The 19,702-nt window shown below is 42.3% G+C and overlaps 1 protein-coding gene across 2 annotated transcripts in view; it reads right to left on the bottom strand.

The window, feature by feature from the left end:
• The window catches only part of EPHA6 (EPH receptor A6), a 1,195,522-nt gene that overhangs the window by 213,856 nt on the left and 961,964 nt on the right, over positions 1-19,702 (bottom strand). For both annotated transcript variants that reach the window (XM_077480173.1, XM_077480174.1), the window contains exon 11: positions 6,581-6,766. In XM_077480173.1, the coding sequence (XP_077336299.1) occupies positions 6,581-6,766 (186 nt within the window). The remainder of the gene's footprint in view (positions 1-6,580; positions 6,767-19,702) is intronic.

The raw sequence follows: 19,702 nt of genomic DNA, 5'->3' as shown, positions 1-19,702 counted from the left end.
AGAAACTTTGGACTTTTTCTGCACCAATAACAAGTTGCTTCAAGAAACGATGGCAAGAACTCAAGAACGCAACAAAGCAGTTTTTGACAGAAAGAGGAGAGGGGAGCTCGACCTAAAACCCGGAGATTTGGTTTGGTTATCTACTCTGAATCTAAAATTAACATGCCCATCTAGAAAACTGGGCCCAAAATTTGTGGGTCCTTTCCCAATTTCCAGGAAAATTAACAATGTGGCTTATGAGCTGAAATTACCAGAATCGCTGCGTATTCACCCAGTGTTTCATGTGTCCCTCTTAAGACCTTCAATCCAGGATCCCTTCACCGATCGGAACGTGGGCCCTCCTGAACCTGTGCTTATTAATGGTGAAGAGGAGTTTGAAGTAGAAGCAATTTTGGATTGCAGAAAGAGACGCAACCAGGTACAGTATCTGGTGAAGTGGAAGGGGTATGGTCCAGAAGAGAACTCCTGGGAACCAGAGACTGGCATCCACGCCAAGAGGTTGGTTCTGGCATTTAAAAGATCTCACCCAGGTAAGATGTCCCAGTTGGGCATCCGGAGGCTGCCCATTGGGGGGGGGCAATGTCAGGAAGATCCTCCTCACGGACGTCCGAGCGACGAAAGTCGCAGAAGATCTCTTGCCCAGTTCCAGGAGCGTCCCGCGATCGGCGGTGCGCGCGTGCACGTGCGCGCGCGGCCGTTTGACGCAAATTGGCGCTAATAGCGCTATTTAAACTGGATCCATGCCTCACTGCCTTGCTGCCTGATCAACAGCGTTCCTGTGCGTCCTGGTGATCCGTATCTGAATCTGAACCTGAACCTGTACCTGCATCTGTACCTGTACCCTGATCCGTATCGAACCCGGCTTGTTCCCGACTCTGCTGTTTGCTGCCTGCCCCCCGACTTTGGCTTGTACCCGACTACTCTTCTGGATTCCGTTTCTGTACCTGATCTGCCCGCCTGTGCCTGACCTGGACTGTTACACCATCCGTCAACTGTAAGTTGCTTGCTGTTGTACTACAGGACACCTCCCAGTCCTCCGCAATATCTGGCTGTACTCCTTCTGCGTTTGTAGCCTTCTATCTCTGGCCGCAGACTACTGGACTCTTCCGCTTCCGCTTATCCATTGCACCTGCATCCGTTGTTGGACTACAATACCCCTCCGTTGTTTGTCACTTCCTGCAATCACTTGTATACCGTTGCTGGACTACAGGAACCCTTCTGCTGTCTGCTGGAACTTATCTCACCTTTGCCTGCATTCAGACACCGGACTACAATACACCTCCTCCTTCAACGGTCTTCTGCCTCTACCACCTGCTATCCGGTCAGGCACTTGTGCCCCTCTGTGCTCCTGAGCCCCTGTCACCACTACCAGGGTCTCTCGAGTCAGAGGTCTACGAGAGGCCACTCCCTGCACTCCGGGCTCTGCTTAAAGGTACGTGACATGGCCTTTCCAAAAGTTACAAAATTACAGTTTTAAGTGCAAATTTTAGTATTTAGGCTGCAAACAAGTACAATAGTTAATTTGCATATATATAGTAAGTAGCTCAGGGACAGGACTGAGGAAGGCAATAAATTAGAATGGGCAGGCACACACACATGAAATTGACTCTCCCAGTGACACTGACAGCAGTGTTCAGCAGCACAGATGGTGATGACACCTCACACGACACGTCCCCACCTGAGACAGCCTCAGTCCACTCCTGGTGGTCAGTTCAGTCCACTCCAGTCCAAACAGCACTGAAAGTTCTGTTCTCGGCTTGCCTTGCTCCCATCTTGAAGACCTGCACACGTGGCTCTGGCCACTCCAATCGGCTTCCTTACAGCATGTCATCACACAACACGCTCAGGCACCCTCTCCGCCAGACCCGTCCAAACACACTGTAGCAGGCAATCAGATGGTTTTGGCCTGCTCCGGACCTGTCACTGGCATGTACTGGCAGGAGAAAGGTACCCGCTTTTACTGACTACCAGTAAAAATACTGATGGTTGGCAACACTGCTCTAACTGTCACTGAGATGTGACTTCCCCTCCTCTTCATGTCAATATTAGCAGGTCAAAATTACATGAAACCTGATGTCTTACCTTCCAGTGTTGACAGGCTCTGCATTGGCATTTACACAGACAAAAACATAATGGGTGAATCCTATGTATTACTACATGACCTGCATCACCTACCACATTTTTCTTGTGGCATTGACCTACCTCTTACCCTCTCCAATATAGGTTTGATGTGCTCACAAGTGAGTATTTAAATTATAAATATGCTACCTGCTGAAAGATTCATGGTACAGAGCCCCCAATGATGGAAGAATGGGCAATGATTAAATTATTGTATAGAATTCTGAATGGAATTTTACTTTCTTTATATTTTGCAGGGATTCTTGCAGTAAACACTCATTCCTGTAGGATCCAATTAAGGCCCAACACTAGCCGCAATTTTTTGTTTTAGGATCTGAGTAGAGTGGGGAAGGGGTATCTCTCAGGATTTTATTTTTGACCATGTTCCCTTGTTATTTTGCTTTGCTTTTTGTCTCTCTGCCAGATTTAAGAAATATAGAAACATCTTGCCAATGGAGACACAAACAGCTATACAACTATTTGCTGGCTCTGATGAAGTGATAGAACATCTGACACGTTTTTATTGCTAAAGGTGTCTTCAATGCGGAGTCCTTATTTCCTGTTCCATTGACACTCCCTGTGACAAGGGATACACAGACTACAATAAAAACCGGACAGATATGTGTACTCCTTCCCCATTCTTTTATTGGACTTGGAATAGAGTTTCGATTTTTATCTAATTTCAAATAGTCCAATGTTCCAACAATTTTTTTTGACGTTTGACTCATTGTAACTTGGTTATCCATTATTTCCATCAGAAAATTTGGGGAAGTTTTAGAACTATGACACATGGCTTGGAATAAATGTCACCTGTATCTATAGTTCATATAAAAAGACAAGTATGGCCTTTGATATTTCTTTTAACTTTTATGAATCATACCTGGTTTAAAGGAACAAAAATTCTTTACAATAACATAAATTATCAAAAGGAAAGACACAAATAAAATCCAGCATGAAACTAAGCCAGTATGTATCTGTATTACTGTACACCCCAGTCAGAACTATAAATGTAACCCAGAGATGCAGCCAGTATTTAATTTTTCATCCAGGCATTGCTGTAATAAAATGTGCCAACATTCTTCTTTTCAGCAATCTGGTAATCTGAGAACACCTTCTTATGATGCAGGAAAGTTATTCCAAACCACACCCACTGGAGTCTTTTGCATACAGAAGGCCTAATTAAAAAAAAAAAAAAACAACAACTCTAAAAAGTTTCTTAGCCACTAATTAGAATTAAGCCTGCTTTGGAAGTTATAATGGTGATACAGGAGGCAGAGAGAAATGAAGCTGCCTAACAAAAGCTTCAAGAAGTAGACTCCCAGTGACCCTGTGAAAACAGGGTTCATGGTATGCAGAGAACAGTAACTTGTATGATATTTTTGATAGATAGCATTAGTAGTTAACTGATTGCTTTCACTTGGTGCCTGATATTATTTTTTAAGACTATCATATATATATATATATATATATATATATATATATATATATATGAAATGATCCTCGTAAAGAGAGAACAGGGCCAACAACCTTGCACATTAACCCTAATAACGTTTATTAATTACAATCACAAAGAGCCAGAAGTGAATGCATCTCTCAAAAGCCTGTAGAAGCGGTGCGTGAGCAGTGAGCAGTGGTGTCCTCCTGGTTCCAAGCAAACTAAATGTTCTTGCCAAAATTACAGGTATCAGACCCCCAATCTGGCACTCTATAGCGTAGCCACTTAGACTTTGAAAAGGAAATCTTTGGCTAGTAGCATACTGATTTAAAATGTAATGTAACATGTATAAGTGGGTTGGACTTGATGGACTTGTGTCTTTTTTCAACCTCACCTACTATGTAACTATGTAAGTTACTTTACTATGCATTTAAGGCATTTTCCTTTTAGAACAGAAATAATGTAGCCATGCAAGGCACTACTTTTGGCCAGGCTAGGCTATATTGACTCTTGATTAAATAACAGTAACCTTCATGGTTTTGAAGCAGTGGCAAATTTGGTGAAAGGATCACCACATCTGTCTAAGTGTGTGGTTATTATACAGTAATACTTTACCTTTTGTATGATAAAAAATGTGTTCCTGTGCTCAAGGCTTGCCCTTATTTGGCTATAGATGTCTATGGCCAAATTTATTTATAAGTGTACAGATTTTAATTGAGCTGGGAAGACTGGTCTTAAGATGTAAAAACAGTTAAACGTATACCAATAATATATATGATAGATAGATACTGTAGATAGATATATAGATAGATAGATAGATAGATAGATAGAGAGATAGATAGATAGATACTGTAGATAGAGGTAATGTATGTCTGCACTGAGACAGTATGGCAATTGCTGCAATTAGTGCAGTAAAGTTGTAATCAGAAGGGCTTTAGACATATCTCAGACCAGACTAGGGGAAAAGGTTGCTGTTTCAAAGGTAATTAAAAGATTATTTTGGTCAAGAGAGCAGTTAAATGCATTGTAAAATTGTTTTAGGGCCTCATTAGCTGCAAGACAAGTACAAGCCTGCAGCAGAGACAGTTATAAAGGGAAAAGAGATGCTTAGTCAAAGGAGTGGAAGGTTACTGTAGCTTTTACATATTTCCTCATTGCTAATACAGCACCATGCATACTAGCATTGAGCACACTATACAAACACGGCTCATCTTTTAATGGTGACTTTGATGTATTTAAATATGTTCAAACAAGGCACATTTACACATAAAAACATATAGAAGAAATGCAGTTTCATATGTTGCGCGTTATTCCATTTTCTCAGAACAGTTTGATTCAACTTTATTAGAGGTCTACAAAGATTTAAACAGATAAACTCTAAGGCCGCGTACACACGGGCGGACTGTTCGCCCAACTTTGTCCGCTGAACAGTGTTTGGGCGGACAGTCCGCTCGTGTGTGGGCTTTCAGCGGACAGTTTCAGCGGACAGTTTGACGAACAAGGTTTTTCGGAAATTCCGTAAAACTGTCCGCTGAAACCTTGTTTGAGCGAACAGTCCGCCCGTGTGTAGGCTTGTTCGACAAACTAAGTTCCGCGCATGCTCAGAAAGGCTTAACACGCCGAAAGTTATAATGCAGTGTATAGGACGTCGTATTTTTCGTCCCGTCGTACGTGCCGTTCACGTCATCGCGCACGGTTTCAGCAAACTGTTCGTTCGTCGTGTGTGGCCATGTCCGTCCATGCTAATTTTGAGCGGACTGTTTGCCGAAACTGTTTGACGGACAAAGTTGGGCGAACAGTCCCCGCGTGTGTACGCGGCCTCAGAATATGCTTATATACCAATACCAAAATTACTCCTAGTAGGCGTTTAGTTCCAGAAAAATTATAAGACATTTTCTTCCAGCAGTGGGCCCTTAGTACCACATCATTTCAGTGCAGCATTAGGTCAATTTAATGTTGAAAATCCAATGCAGTGTGGACCTGAAGTAGAGTCTTTCTCTATGCCCTCTGCACTCAGAGCTTCTAGCTAAAATGACAGGGTTCTGAAGTATTGGTCCCAAAGCATAATTTATCATAAAACATGCTGTATTCAGCTTTTATGCAAGTTGCGGTACGGCTCCCAAAATAACAATCAGCACAAAGTCTAAAGCCTGGCAGCTGCCTTCCAGGAAATTTGTTTCATGACAGCTTTCCTTTAAAGCTCAGTTATAGGCACATGTATAAAACCACACTAAATGGTAACCTAACAAGTCTCTAGTGATATCAGAAGAAACATTTTTCCAATACCTCTTGTAGTTCCAGGGATAACTGGTTTTAACTTCCCTGTGATATCAAGCTTTTCTGCTGTCTCTTTAAATGTTCAGCCTGTGGGAGTAGTTGTAAGGGCAGAAAATTTAGCAATGTCCAATGCTTGCCTACAAATGATGTCAGGTGTGTGGTGGTAGTGTCCTCTGAAGATAAAGTACTAATAGGACTGAGGTTTGAGGGGGTTGGAAATTTTAGATTTTCTGATAGATTTTCTTATTTAGCTTGCAGGCTGAACAAAAAAAACGGACGTGATTTCTCCATCCACGCTAAACAGCATGGGGTGGACAAATCTGCACTACTAGTTATTGTATTGTGACAGCTGGGGTTCGCAGTTGTCAGAATACCCAAACAGTGGATGCAGCCGCAGTTCGGCAAATCATTTTCCACCCAACTTTATCAAAAGAGTTGAATCTGGTTCATTTCTGCTTTACTCCATACAGATGTGACACAAGTTTAGACCTGCATGAGGATGATATATATAATATTTAGGAGAAAACAATGTGGAATTTGTAAAGCTGCAACCATGTTTATCTTTACAAACAACCTATATAGTATTTACTGTATAATAATATATTTGTGGCTCTAATACAAACTTTACAGAAATTTGGAACATTACATATGCGTTTTTTTTTTTTTTAAGTTAGGGATTGATCGATGGAACTGCCCTGTGTAAAACAAGTGTCTTGTCTACGTGCACAACAAAAAGACAGTAGTACTTACTTTTTGTAACAACACCTTCGAGTCGGATGATATTTGGATGATCAAACTGTCCCATGATACTTGCTTCTCTGAGAAAATCTCTGCGCTGCCTGTCCATGTAACCTCCTTTTAAAGTTTTAATGGCCACTGGGATTTCCTTCTTTGCAGGAGTCTTCAATCTTCCGCTGCATACCTCTCCGAATTCCCCTAAAAAGATAGTTTGGTTTTAATATAAAGAGCACAAACATTGTGATGTGTCATGGGAGGTAGGAAGAGAAAAAGAAGGGAAGTAAACAAGGAAGAACTATGACATTTCATAATGTCATATCTTGTCATACCTCTACAATGTCTCTGTTTTGGTGGCAATGTGAAGATATTAAGATCCTCAAAATGGTGAAGCTCAGGAAAATCAGAAAGTGACAGTTGCTCAAACAAAGTAAAGCAAACTAGAGAGGTACCCTGTTTCCCCTAAAATAAGACCTAGCGTGATTGTCGGTGTTGGCTGCAATATAAGCCCTACCACCCAAATAAGCCCTGCTCTGTTTCCTCAAAAATAAGCCCTACCCTGAAAAGAAGACCTACAAGGACTTTAACTAGGGCTTATTTGGGGGGTAGGGCTTTTATTGCAGCTATCACCGACAATCACACTAGGTCTTATTTTAGGGGAAACAGGGTATATAATGCAGAGTCTTACTTGAAACCCACCAAAGTAACTGGGGATCAATGCCCATACTCTGGAAAACATTACTAATAAAGCAATAACCAGGCTGCTATGTGGTCCCATGGAAAAACAGGAAAGAATGGCATACTTAAGAATTGTAATGATTAAACAGGCTGGGAAAAAATATTTTCTTTGAAAACAAACTCTCATTTTTTTTTTTAAATAATATATACCTGGCCCTATTATCTCGAAATAATTGTTGGGTCCAGGTTATCTAAACTTGCTTTAATAAGTAATTGGAATAATTTAGCTAATTTTTGTAATAATAGTGAATATTTAGAGTTAAAATAACAATAAACGCATTATAAAATGCTGTGATAGCTGTTCCAAACCAAAATGTTGAGTAATATGAATTGCCAAATTTTCCATTGTCCTTTAGCCTGATAAATCTTGTGTAATAGAACAAGAATTGAAATAATGTATATTTCGTGAAGTTTTCTATTCTACAATACAAATCATAACCATAATACAAAATAGCAGCACTTTGTGCATTGGCATAAAATAATCTTTAATACTTGTTGTAAATTGCTGGAAGCCTGTGAACATATTTACAGTAAAAGAATTTGCTGCAAAATGAGTAAAAATAAACCCAGATTTATTGCTATTTCTAGAATGAAATCAATAGATATCCGACAAGCAATTGTTGTACCGTAAGTACAATGATCTGTCAATAAAATCTGCAGTAATAGTATGTTGTCCTGCTTAGTTATTACAAGAAATTGTAGATTGCCTTTACCCGGTTATAAAGAGCTAATTTGAGATAGAAACAAAGAATGTGTCATATACAGTATAAGCTTTACATTTGCATAAAAAAATACAAAATGAGAGGCTGAGAATTTAAAGTAAAATTAGGAACAAAAAAAAAAAATGTCTGTTGTTATTAAGCAAAATGAATGGTCTAGGGAAATGTGAAGCTTAATCTGAACCCGTTTACAGACTATGCACATTAAAGTATTTTCTTAACAAGCCATAACATCACTTTAACCACTTAAGCCCCGGACCATTTTCCAGCTAAAGGACCAGGCCCCTTTTTGCGATTCGGCACTGTGTCGCTTTAACTGACAGTTGCGTGGTCGTGCGACGTGGCTCCCAAAAAAATTTGCCTCCTTTTTTTTCCCACAAATAGAGCTTTCTTTTGGTGGTATTTGATCACCTCTGCGTTTTTTATTTTTTGCGCTATAAACAAAAATAGAGCGACAATTTTTAAAAAAATTCAACATTTTTTACTTTTTACTATAATAAATATCCCGAAAAAATATAGAAAAAATCTTTTTTTCCCTCAGTTTAAGCCAATATGTATGTATGTATGTATTCTTCTACATATGTTTGGTAAAAAAAATCGCAATAAGCGTTTATTGATTGGTTTGTGCAAAAGTTATAGCGTCTACAAAATAGGGGATCGTTTTATGGCATTTTTATTAATAATTTTTTTTTTACTAGTAATGGCGGCGATCAGCGATATTTATTGTGACTGCGACATTATGGCGGACACGTCGGACAATTTTGACAAATTTTTGGGACCATTGGCTTTAATACAGCAATGCACTGATTACTGTAAACAATTCACTGGCAGTGAAGGGGTTAACCACTAGAGGCCAGTGTAGGGGTTAAGTTTGTGTGTGTGTGTTTTTTTACTGTTGGGGGCGTGGCTTGGCATGTGACGTCACTGATCCTCTTTTCCTATAACAGGGAACAGACGATCAGTGACAGCCACACTAATGCCGCGTACACACGGTCGGAATTCCAGCCAGAAAAAGACAGATGAGAGCTTTTCATCGGAAAATGCGACCGTGTGTATGCTCCTCCGGAATTTAGCTGTCCGAATTTCCACCAGCCAAAAACTGATAGCATGTTCTCAATTTTCTCGACGGAAAAACTTTGTCTGTAATCCCGATCGTGTGTATGCAATTCCGACACTCCAAAAAATCACGCATGCTCAGATTCAACTATGAGACAGAAGCTATTGGCTACTGGCTATTGAACTTCCTTTTTCTAGTTCCGTCGTACGTGTTGTACGTCACTGCATTCTAAACGATTGGAATTTGGTGTGACCGTGTGTAGGCAAGACAGCTTGAGCGAAATTCCGTCGGAAAAACCATCAGAGCTTCTTCCGACGAGAATTCCAATCGTGTGTATGCGGCATAAGAAGCATGAGGAGAGGTTTGTTTACACTTACCTCTCCTCGTTCTTCAGCTTTGTGACCCGATTGCGGGACACCGGTGGCAATCGGGTCTGCGGGTGACCCACGGCTGGACTCTTAAAGGACAACGTACCTGTACGTGCCTGTACGTGCCTGTGCCCAGCCGTGTCATTCTGCCGACGTACATCGGCGTGAGGTGGTCCTTAAGTGGTTAAACAAGCACTTATCTACCTCTATAGCTATAGGCATTGTGAATTTTATTTTCAAAGTTAACAACAAAGGAAGTGAAATAACAGCTCCTTTCCCCTTACACCCCATTTACATTTGGGTGTAGCATGTTTCAGTGATTTTAAGGCTTTTTTGTAGAGTTTTGATGTTGCTACAAATGAAGTGCTGTATGAGAGCTTATTTGGGGCAAGATTGCACATTTTTGGCCTCTTAAACTTTGATTATGAAAAACAAATACAAATTGTGTTCTTTTCACATACTCCCATCGATGTCAATAGGGCCAAAAATGCCCCATTCTGCTTCAGTTTAGCTCATGTACCTTTTGTAGCTTCAGAGGTTGAGCTACAGGCAGCTGAATGCTCAAAATTGAACAAGGACAATTTAAAAACATGGGATTTCTCTTGTTGAGCATTTTGGAGTATTGACCTTTAAGCTGCAAACACTGAAGTGTTAATGGGGGCTTATTTTGTATGTAAAGCAGAATCATCGCAGCTTGCCCAACTTTTATTGTAAATTCTAAGCAGGTACTGTACGATGTTAGAAACTGTTAAAGGTATCATGCAGAAGAATTACCATGAAAATTTTACTTTTTGTCTTGAATTCCTCCTGAAGACAGCAATGAACTTCCTGGTATGTGAGTGTGCCTAGGCTCTCATGTGACTACAGCCTTATAGATTTATATCTACTGTGTGAGATCAAAGGTGCTGTTGCCTCTGACTGTTAGTCTCAGGAGATTTGGATGGAGATTTGGTGATATCACTACTATGCTGCTCACTTTTGGAGTCTGAAGTGATAAAGCAAAGCACTACATTGAGACACAGTGCAGAACAAGGCATTGTAAGTCAGTAATGAGGAAAGATCAGCTGCAGGGAGTGCAGAGGCAATACTGGTGACTACTTTTTTGCCTTCTGCCTGCCTTTTTTGGTACATCTTGCAGAATTCAGTCCTTTTTTTTTTACCCAGAGTTGCCCCTGAGAGTACTCCTATTCTACCACAATGCTCTCAGTCTGCTGTGTTGAATGCCGCCCAGTGGAAAACCCTGGTTGACTGATCTCCTGAAAAATATTGGTCATGCAAGTTAGAAGACCTTTTTTATTCACTACTGTTTTTCCTAATACCTTGCAGCAACCTCCCCTCTCTGTTCTACAGAGAAACATTTTCTCAGGCTACCTGAACATGCATGCTTATGTCAGAAAGTGATCCCGATAATCAGATCAAGTAAAGTCTGACCTTCCTCTAAGGTTCATGATTTATTTAGAAAATGGGGTAAAGTTGTGACTCTTCAACTCAGAGCAGTAAATAGAGGCTCAAGCCTCTGGAAGCAGAAAAGAAAACTATATTAAAAAAAGGATGTAATATACATAATGATAGTAAATAAGTAGGTGGACAATTATGCTAGCATATGGTACCCATAAGGGCCCTGTCATTGTTTCACCCTCGGCAGCAGTCACTCCTTAAAAATCCAGGTCTTCTCTGATAGATGTTCTGCAAAGGTAACCTGTCATGAGAGAGTCATAGAGGCTGCCATTGTTGACCATTTCTTCTGAAAATGTTAGTTGCCTAGCTGTCATGCTGATGCATTGTTTTCGCTGTAACTGACATGGAACAAATATATAAATAAAGAAAAGAAATTGCTGAAAAAAATTCTGACACTCATTTATAGCATGCTTGCTCTGGACCTGTAACTCTGAAGCTAGACATAACCAGTCAACAAACATTTATACCAGAAGGAAAGCAATGGCATCCCTTGGCTAGGTCACTTTAAGTTGCAAATGTCTGCTTTCGCTCAACTTTATTGTGTTACCTTACCTGCATGTGTTCTAAACTCTGGCTTTAAAAAATCTGATGAGTTACATAAATAGTATTTTACCCAGTGCATTGTGAAAATATAATCTATGGAGTAATGTAAAACAGAATATCTGAAATAAACAAAATCTATTGGGCAGGAAAAAACTCATAATGTTTGCCAGGCACTTCTTCTAATATTTAATAACGACAAATATATTTCTTTACACCATTAAAATCAAGGTTAGTACCCTTTTGATATAAACTATCAGGTTTAAGTTAATGTATATCTGTGTGTACATCCCCTGCAAACACTAGTCTAACCTTCTCCAGAATATTACATTGGTATTTGAAAAAATCTCTTGGGATACTTTTTTATTTCTACTGGGGAAATACTGATATATCTTTGAAATACTCATATTTGTACTTTATAGTTTAGAGCAGACAACAACTGTTATAGCCTGAGAAAAGCAGAAACACATTGCCCCAAGTGCAGAGGCACCATAGACCATGTGTGCACTCTGCAATCCTTATTACAAAAAGCCTTATTACAAAAAAAAATGTAAACCTACCAGGAGTCCTATTTATATTACGTATTGGTATGTGTAAAGCCTGAGCCCCTTTCAGCTCACTGGAAATATCGATGCCCCCCTACACTAAACTGAACTTATCCTTTAAATGTATGTCTCTTGTTCTAAAAGCATGAGAAAGTGGGTTAGTGTCCCTTTTAGGATGGTCTCTACCTTGTCACCATCCAGCCTGGGTTGGACTTTCTCTTCCTGGCTAGGGTATATAAAGTGGGGGAGGAGCTGCTAGAGAGGTAAATGCATTGGAAGAGATAGCTTTGAAGCCCTCATGGCTGTGGTGGGAAGACAGCCACACATTGTCCCCTCTATGGGCCCCAGCTTGGGCCTGTGGAGTATACCTCAGGGTAACTGACTGTGAGAGTAGCCATGCAGAGATTCTTTAGTACTGGCAGTCAGCCCCTCTATTGCACTTTTAGACAAAAACATGTTAAGTAAGGCATTTAGAAAAACATTTTGTTATTGGGTGAGCTGGGATGTGTAATAACTCTATTCTATGAAGGGTTAGTACATCATGAAGAGCCAGAAGTATTACTTGGGCTAGAGACTATTATGAATTCCTGGTAGCCCTATGGACATAAGATGGTGAGGAGTTCTCCAGCAGGTAAGAATGATCAGTAACCTAAATCTCTCATGTTCCACAGGTTTACAGGGGCCACCCTGATGCAGGAACTAGTGTAACAACTTTCCTCTAGGGAGGTTCTCTTACAAGCATGTGACCAACAGTTTGAGGGGATTGGTAAAAATAGAATGTGTTTTTGTGGGTGTGACTACAATAGGGAGTGATTTTGTGGATGTAGTCAAACGTGAGCATGGTCAATGGGGTGTCCTCAGATTTTGATTTGAAAGACTGGTAACCTTACAGTGACTGTAAAGGCAGAAGGTTTTTTACCTTAATTCACTCTATGCATTAGGATAAAAAGCCTTCCGTATGCAGCAGCCCCTCTAATACTTACGAGAGCCCCATCTCGATCCAACAATGTTGTAAGAGAGTCTTGGCTGCCCAGGACTCCCCACCACATTGGCTGAGACAGCAGTGTGGTGCCATTGGCTCCCACTGCGGTCATTCAAAGTCAGTCAGCCAATGAGAAGAGAAAGGGGGCGGGCCGGGTCACAGCTCCATGTCTGAATGGACAGACGGATCTGTGGCTTGGCTCGGGTGCCCCCATAGCAAGCTGCTTGCTGCGGGGGCACTCAACAGAAGAGAAGGGCTAGGAGCCGAGAAGAGGTACCCAAAAAGAGGAGGATCCAGGCTGATCTGTGCAAATTCACTGCACAGAGCAGGTAAGTATAACATATTTGTTATACCTTTTAGTATTTAGTATTTAGCACCCTTTAGTATCCCTTTATTGTAGACACATGCTATCCAGTGGCAGGCATTTCTCAGGCTCCAAACCTAAACAGCATGGTTATGGTTCCATAAGTCGGTGGGTACAGGCTGCAGCTCTGGATCACTAATCTCCACTCCCTGAAGAAGTGAGTAAAAAGTTGTAAGAGGGTATTTTTTGTGAACAGGTGGGAGAGGGTGGGGTGGGAAGGAACAAAATATTTTCCTGAAGGTGGGCTTAAAAGTGAATCTGTCGATATGCAGTAAAGCAAAGGTACACTTTAACCTCCCTGTTAATTCACAATAAAGTTGAAATCCAGGAATCATAATTTTAATATCTTTTGGCAATGTAGCCAACACCAGCACTGGTTGATGCCAAGAGCTGACATGACCTCTTTCTCCACCCCTGTGTATGCTTGCCCATTCAGAAAGCACAACCTGGGATGACATTGCAGCCATGCGGTGTGTCATCATAGTCAGAACATCATAAGAGACTGTGTTTTGTGAATTGCTAAAGCAGAATTTTTAAGCCCATTGAAGTAAAGAAAAAATGCTACACAGGAAGAACCAAGAAGATAATACTAGATCTAAAGATATTAAAATCAAAGTGCCAGCTTTAGGTGTGCAGAACTGTTCCGTTACAAGGACTTGTGATCGTGGGACTGACACAAAAAGATTTGCTTAAGAGGAGTATAACTGAAATATCATCCTGTCAGTACCTACACGTACATCAATCAGCATATTTTATAGTATTATCTATACAGGGAAGGTAGCAGATGATCTAGCACTACTAAAACTAGCAAAAATATCCCCATCTATTCTCACATACTGCCCACTACTTTGTTTCTTTTTATAAAGCTGATTTAGCTACACTACACTTTCACCATGAAACAGAAATAGCTTCAACACAGCATTTTAACATTATATTTTGTTTTCTATTTACCCTAACAGATTAGAGGTTTTATACTTGGATCATTGTTCCGCGTGATCACTGAGTTTACCTAAATTATAGTTTTGAATTATCATTAGTGCGGAAAAATGTTCGTAGTAAACATTTTTTTATGTTGGCCAGGCACATTCTAATAATAATGTGAGACCTAATCAGGGCTTGTGCTATAATGATGTAATAAGTGTACGTTTCTTTAAACATAGTGCTGTCAGAAAGGGAGCCATGTGCATTAGTGCTGTGTATAGTAAAAGCCGGATTATGCGGATAATCAGTATTTGATGTGGATGGGGTATTGTGAATAAAAATTAAGTAATGCTTATAAAATTATCTAGCATCTAAAATACATTTTGCTTAATAGTTTTTTCAATGAGCTACCACATTAGCGTGGCCACTTCAGCACAGTGGTAGTGCTGGGGCGCTGAGCCTGATTACTGTAACATTATTATGACATAATAAGATGAACCAAACATATTCTGCAGAGCAGGGGTGAGAAAACATTAACAGACACTCTTACATTGCTGAACTATGGTAGCTCTGAAATATGGTATTGAGTGCTATTATAGTAAGATAATAGGGATGAATTAAAGATGTCCTCTCACTTGGCATCATATAAGGTTCTTAAAGTGTACTTGTCATGAATAAAAATTGGAGACTAATTTTTTACCTCCTTCACCTAATTCTAGTTTCTTGGCTGTCTCTGGTTTTTAATATTTTCTAGTTACTTAACAAGAACAAAAATACAGATTATTAAAATTGACGTTAGAACTTCTAATCTGCAACTTGATTCAGCTTTTTTAGAAGGTTAATAATACAGTAGGTGCATAACAAGTTCTCTAATGATAGATCTCCTGAGCATCCAAACCCTGAACAAGGTTTACCCACCAATCCACGCTGCCTCCTCAGTTCAGGAGTTCACCCTGGGCAAACTTAAGTTTTAGATGGTGTTGGAGCTTGTGCCAATGCCCCTCTGTGGTTCTGAGTACTGCTATGGAGGTTACATGCTCCCCAATACTTGGATGTCCTGCCCCATTAGAACAAAATAGCCAGGGGTATGACATAGCAGAGAGGCAGTTCTGGAAAGCAGATAGGTGAGTATAAATAACCTGCTGAGGAAATTAGGGAGTATCAGGAGCCACTTCTACTTTCCCCTGAATGGGCAGGTGATATTGTCTCTTTAAAATTAACCTTTGGCTAGTTAACCACTTCGATACACGGCACTTTCCCCCATTCCTGCCCAGGACAATTTTCATCTTTCAGCGCTGTCACACTTTGAGTGACAATTGCGCGGTCATGCAACACTATACTCAAACTCATTTTTTATCAAATCCTTCCCACAAATAGAGCTTTATTTTGGTGGTATTTGATCATCACTGGAGTTTTTATTTTTTGCTAAACAAACTAAAAAACAGATCGAAATTTTGGAAAAAAATTTTTTTTTTTTTCTTTGTTTCTATTATAAAATTTGTTTTCTCCTTCATTAATAGTCACTGATGAGGCTGTACTGTTGAGCACTGATGAGGCAGCACCGATGGGCACTGATGAGTTGGCACTGATAAGGTGGCACTCATGAGAAGGCACTAATATGCAGCACTGATGGGCTCCAATACAGTGGTGTGAAAAAGTGTTTGCCCCCATTCCTCATTTCCTGTTCCTTTGCATGTTTGTCACACTTAAGTGTTTCGGAACATCAAACCAATTTAAACAATAGTCAAGGACAACACAAGTAAACACAAAATGCAATTTGTAAATGAAGGTGTTTATTATTAAAGGTGAAAAAAATCCAAACCATCATGGCCCTGTGTGAAAAAGTGATTGCCCCCCTTGTTAAAACATACTATAACTGTGGTTGTCCACACCTGAGTTCATTAATTTCTCTAGCCACACCCAGGCCTGATTATTGCCACACCTGTTCAAAATCAAGGCATCACTTAAATAGGAGCTGCTTGACACAGTAAGGTCCACCAGAAGATCCTTAAAAGCTACACATCATGCCGAGACCCAAAGAAATTCAGGAACAATTGAGAAAGAAAGTAATTGAGATCTATCAGTCTGGAAAGGGTTATAAAGCCATTTCCAAAGCTTTGGGAATCCAGCGAACCACAGTGAGAGCCATTATCCACAAATGGCGAAGACATGGAACAGTGGTGAACCTTCCCAGGAGTGGTCGGCCGCCCAAAATTACCCCAAGAGCGCAGCGACGACTCATCCAAGAGGTCACAAAAGACCCCACAACAACGTTCAAGGAACTGCAGGCCTCACTTGCCTCAGTTAAGGTCAGCGTTCATGCCTCCACCATCAGGAAAAGACTGGGCAAAAATGGCCTGCATGGCAGAGTTCCAAGGAGAAAACCACTGCTGAGCAAAAAGAACATCAAAGCTCGTCTCAATTTCTCCACAACACATCTTGATGATCCCCAAGACTTTTGGGACAACATTCTGTGGACCGATGAGACAAAAGTGGAACTCTTTGGAAGGTGTTTGTCCAAGTATATCTGGCGTAGAAGGAACACTGCATTTCATAAAAAGAACATTATACCAACAGTAACATATGGTGGTGGTAGTGTGATGGTCTGGGGCTGTTTTGCTGCTTCAGGACCTGGAAGACTTGCCGTGATAAAAGGAACTATGAATTCTGCTGTCTACCAAGAGATCCTGAAGAAGAATGTCCGACCATCTGTTCGTGTACTCAAGCTGAAACGAACTTGGGTTCTGCAGCAGGACAATGATCCTAAACACACCAGCAAGTCCACCACCGAATGGCTGAAGAAAAACAAAATGAAGACTTTGGAGTGGCCTAGCCAAAGTCCTGACCTGAATCCTATTGAGATGTTGTGGTATGACCTTAAAAAGGCCGTTCATGCTCGAAAACCCTCTAATGTAACTGAATTAGGACAATTCTGCAAAGATGAGTGGGCCAAAATTCCTCCAGGACGCTGTAAAAGCCTCTTCGCACGTTATCGCAAACGCTTGGTTGCAGTTGTTGCTGCTGAGGGTGGCCCAACCAGTTATTAGGTTTAGGGGGCAATCACTTTTTCACACAGGGCCATGATGGTTTGGATTTTTTTTCACCTTTAACCACTTGAGATCCGCGCTATAGTAAAATTACGTGTATAGCGCGGATCTCAATTTTCGGGACTACGTCTATTGACGTAGTCCCCTTTAAGAGTTCCCCGCGCGCTCCCGGGAGCGCGCATCGGGGAAAATCTGTGTTGGCCGTGTCCGCTGGACACAGCCAATCACAGATCGCTGTAAACGGCCAATCACAGCGGCCGTTTACAGCGCGATCGCCTCCTCCAATGGGTGATGATCTCAAATGTAAACAAATGAGATCATCACCCATTGCCGAACGTGTCTCCTCACACAGCGATAGCGTGTGAGGAGACCGAAGGTGCTTGTGAGTTAAAAAAGACAGTAAAGTGATAAAAAAACCCACCTGTGCCCAGATCTACCCTGCCAGTGCCCATATCTACCCTGCCAGTGCCCTGCCAGTGCTCAGATCTACCCTGCCAGTGCCCACCTGTGCCCACCTGTGCCCACCTGTGCCCACCTGTGGCCACCTGTGCCCACCTGTGCACCGCCAGTGCCCACCTGTGCCCACCTGTGCCCACCTGTGCACCGCCAGTGCCCACCTGTGCACCGCCAGTACTCCATCTGTGCACCACCAGTGCCCGCCAGTGCCCGCCAGTGCCCGCCAGTGCCCGCCAGTGCCCATCTGTACCCATCGGTGCCCATCTGTGCCCATCTGTGCCTCAGCAGTGCCCATCTGTGCCGCCTAAGCAGTGCCCATCTGTGCCGCCTCAGCAGTGCCCATCTGTGCCGCCTAAGCAGTGCCCATCTGTGCCGCCTAAGCAGTGCCCATCTGTGCCGCCTAAGCAGTGCCCATCTGTGCCCATCTGCTGCCTTATCAGTGCACATCCGTGCAATAAATCAGTGCACATCTGTGCCGACCTATCAGTGCCCATCTGCCGACTCAGCAGTGCCCATCTGTGCCGATTCAGCAGTGCCCATCTCTGCCGCCTCAGCAGTGCCCATCTGCCGCCTCAGCAGTGCCCATCTGCCACCTCAGCAGTGCACATCCGTGCAATAAATCAGTGCACATCCGTGCAATAAATCAGTGCACATCTGTGCCGACCCATCAGTGCCCATCTGCCGCCTCAGCAGTGCCCATCTGTGCCGCCTCAGCAGTGCCCATCTGTGCCGCCTCAGCAGTGCCCATCTGTGCCGCCTCAGCAGTGCCCATCTGCCGCCTCAGCAGTGCCCATCTGCCGCCTCATCAGTGCACATCCGTGCAACAAATCTGCACATCTGTGCAATAAATCAGTGCACATCTGTGCCGACCCATCAGTGTCCATTTGTGCCACCTCAAAAGCGCCCATCTGTGCCACCTCAAAAACGCCCATCTGTGCCACCTCATCAGTGCCCATCAGTGCTACAATGGCTAAACGCGTCTTTTCCGCTGAGGAGGCGTACCAAATTATTTCCGCGGCCGACGAGAGCAACGGGGAGCTCTCCTCTTCCGATTCCTTTTCGGATTCGGATTCTGAAGCCGACGTAACTTATGAGCCAGTCCTCAGCAGTGAAACACTGACTGATGAATCCGAGGAGGAAGATATCCGGCCCATCAAGCGAAGGCGTTCTAGTGAGGCAGTGCCGTCCACCAGCACCGCAGTGCCGTCCACCAGCACCGCAATGCCGTCCACCAGCACCGCAATGCCGTCCACCAGCACCGCAGTGCCCCAGCAAGAAAGGCCAAGTACCAGTGGGGTGTCATCTCAGCCCCAAAGGGTTAGGAGCCATGCTGGCCTTCCCTATGCCCTTCAGAACCCCTTGTGGCTTCCTCCTAATTCAGGAGAGGCCAATGTTCCCCCTTTCACCGCCCAGCCAGGAGTCCAGGTGGACACGGAGAATTTTAGCCCCATCGATTTTTTTAATTTAATTTTTACGGAGGACATGTTGGCGTCAATTGTGGCCCAGTGCAACCTGTATGCACAACAATTTATTTTTCAAAATCCGACCTCCTATTATGCCCGTCCCTACGAATGGAGAGACCTAACGGTGGAGGAGTTCAAGCTTTTTTTAGGCCTCACATTTAATATGGGACTCAACAAAAAAAAACAATTACGTACCTACTGGTCAACCCACCCCCTCCACCACTCACCGCTCTTCTCCGCGGTAATGTCCAGAACCAGGTATCAGATGATCCTGAGGTTCTTACATTTCAGTGACAATTCCCAATGCCTTCCACGAAATGATCCAAATTATGACCGCCTTTACAAAATTCGACCAATACTAAATTATTTTTCTGAAATATTCCCCAAATTGTTTACCCCGGACCAACACATATGTGTGGATGAGTCCCTTATTAAATTTAGTGGCAGGCTTAGGATGAAGCAATTTATGCCCAGCAAAA

This window comes from Lithobates pipiens, unplaced genomic scaffold (genome assembly GCF_037356315.1).
Source record: "Lithobates pipiens isolate NorthernLeopardFrog02 unplaced genomic scaffold, aLitPip1_a1.2 Scaffold_16, whole genome shotgun sequence".
NCBI classification, from domain to species: domain Eukaryota; kingdom Metazoa; phylum Chordata; class Amphibia; order Anura; family Ranidae; genus Lithobates; species Lithobates pipiens.
Note: the sequence above shows the minus strand (reverse complement) of the source record. Positions and strands in the feature narration are given on the sequence as shown.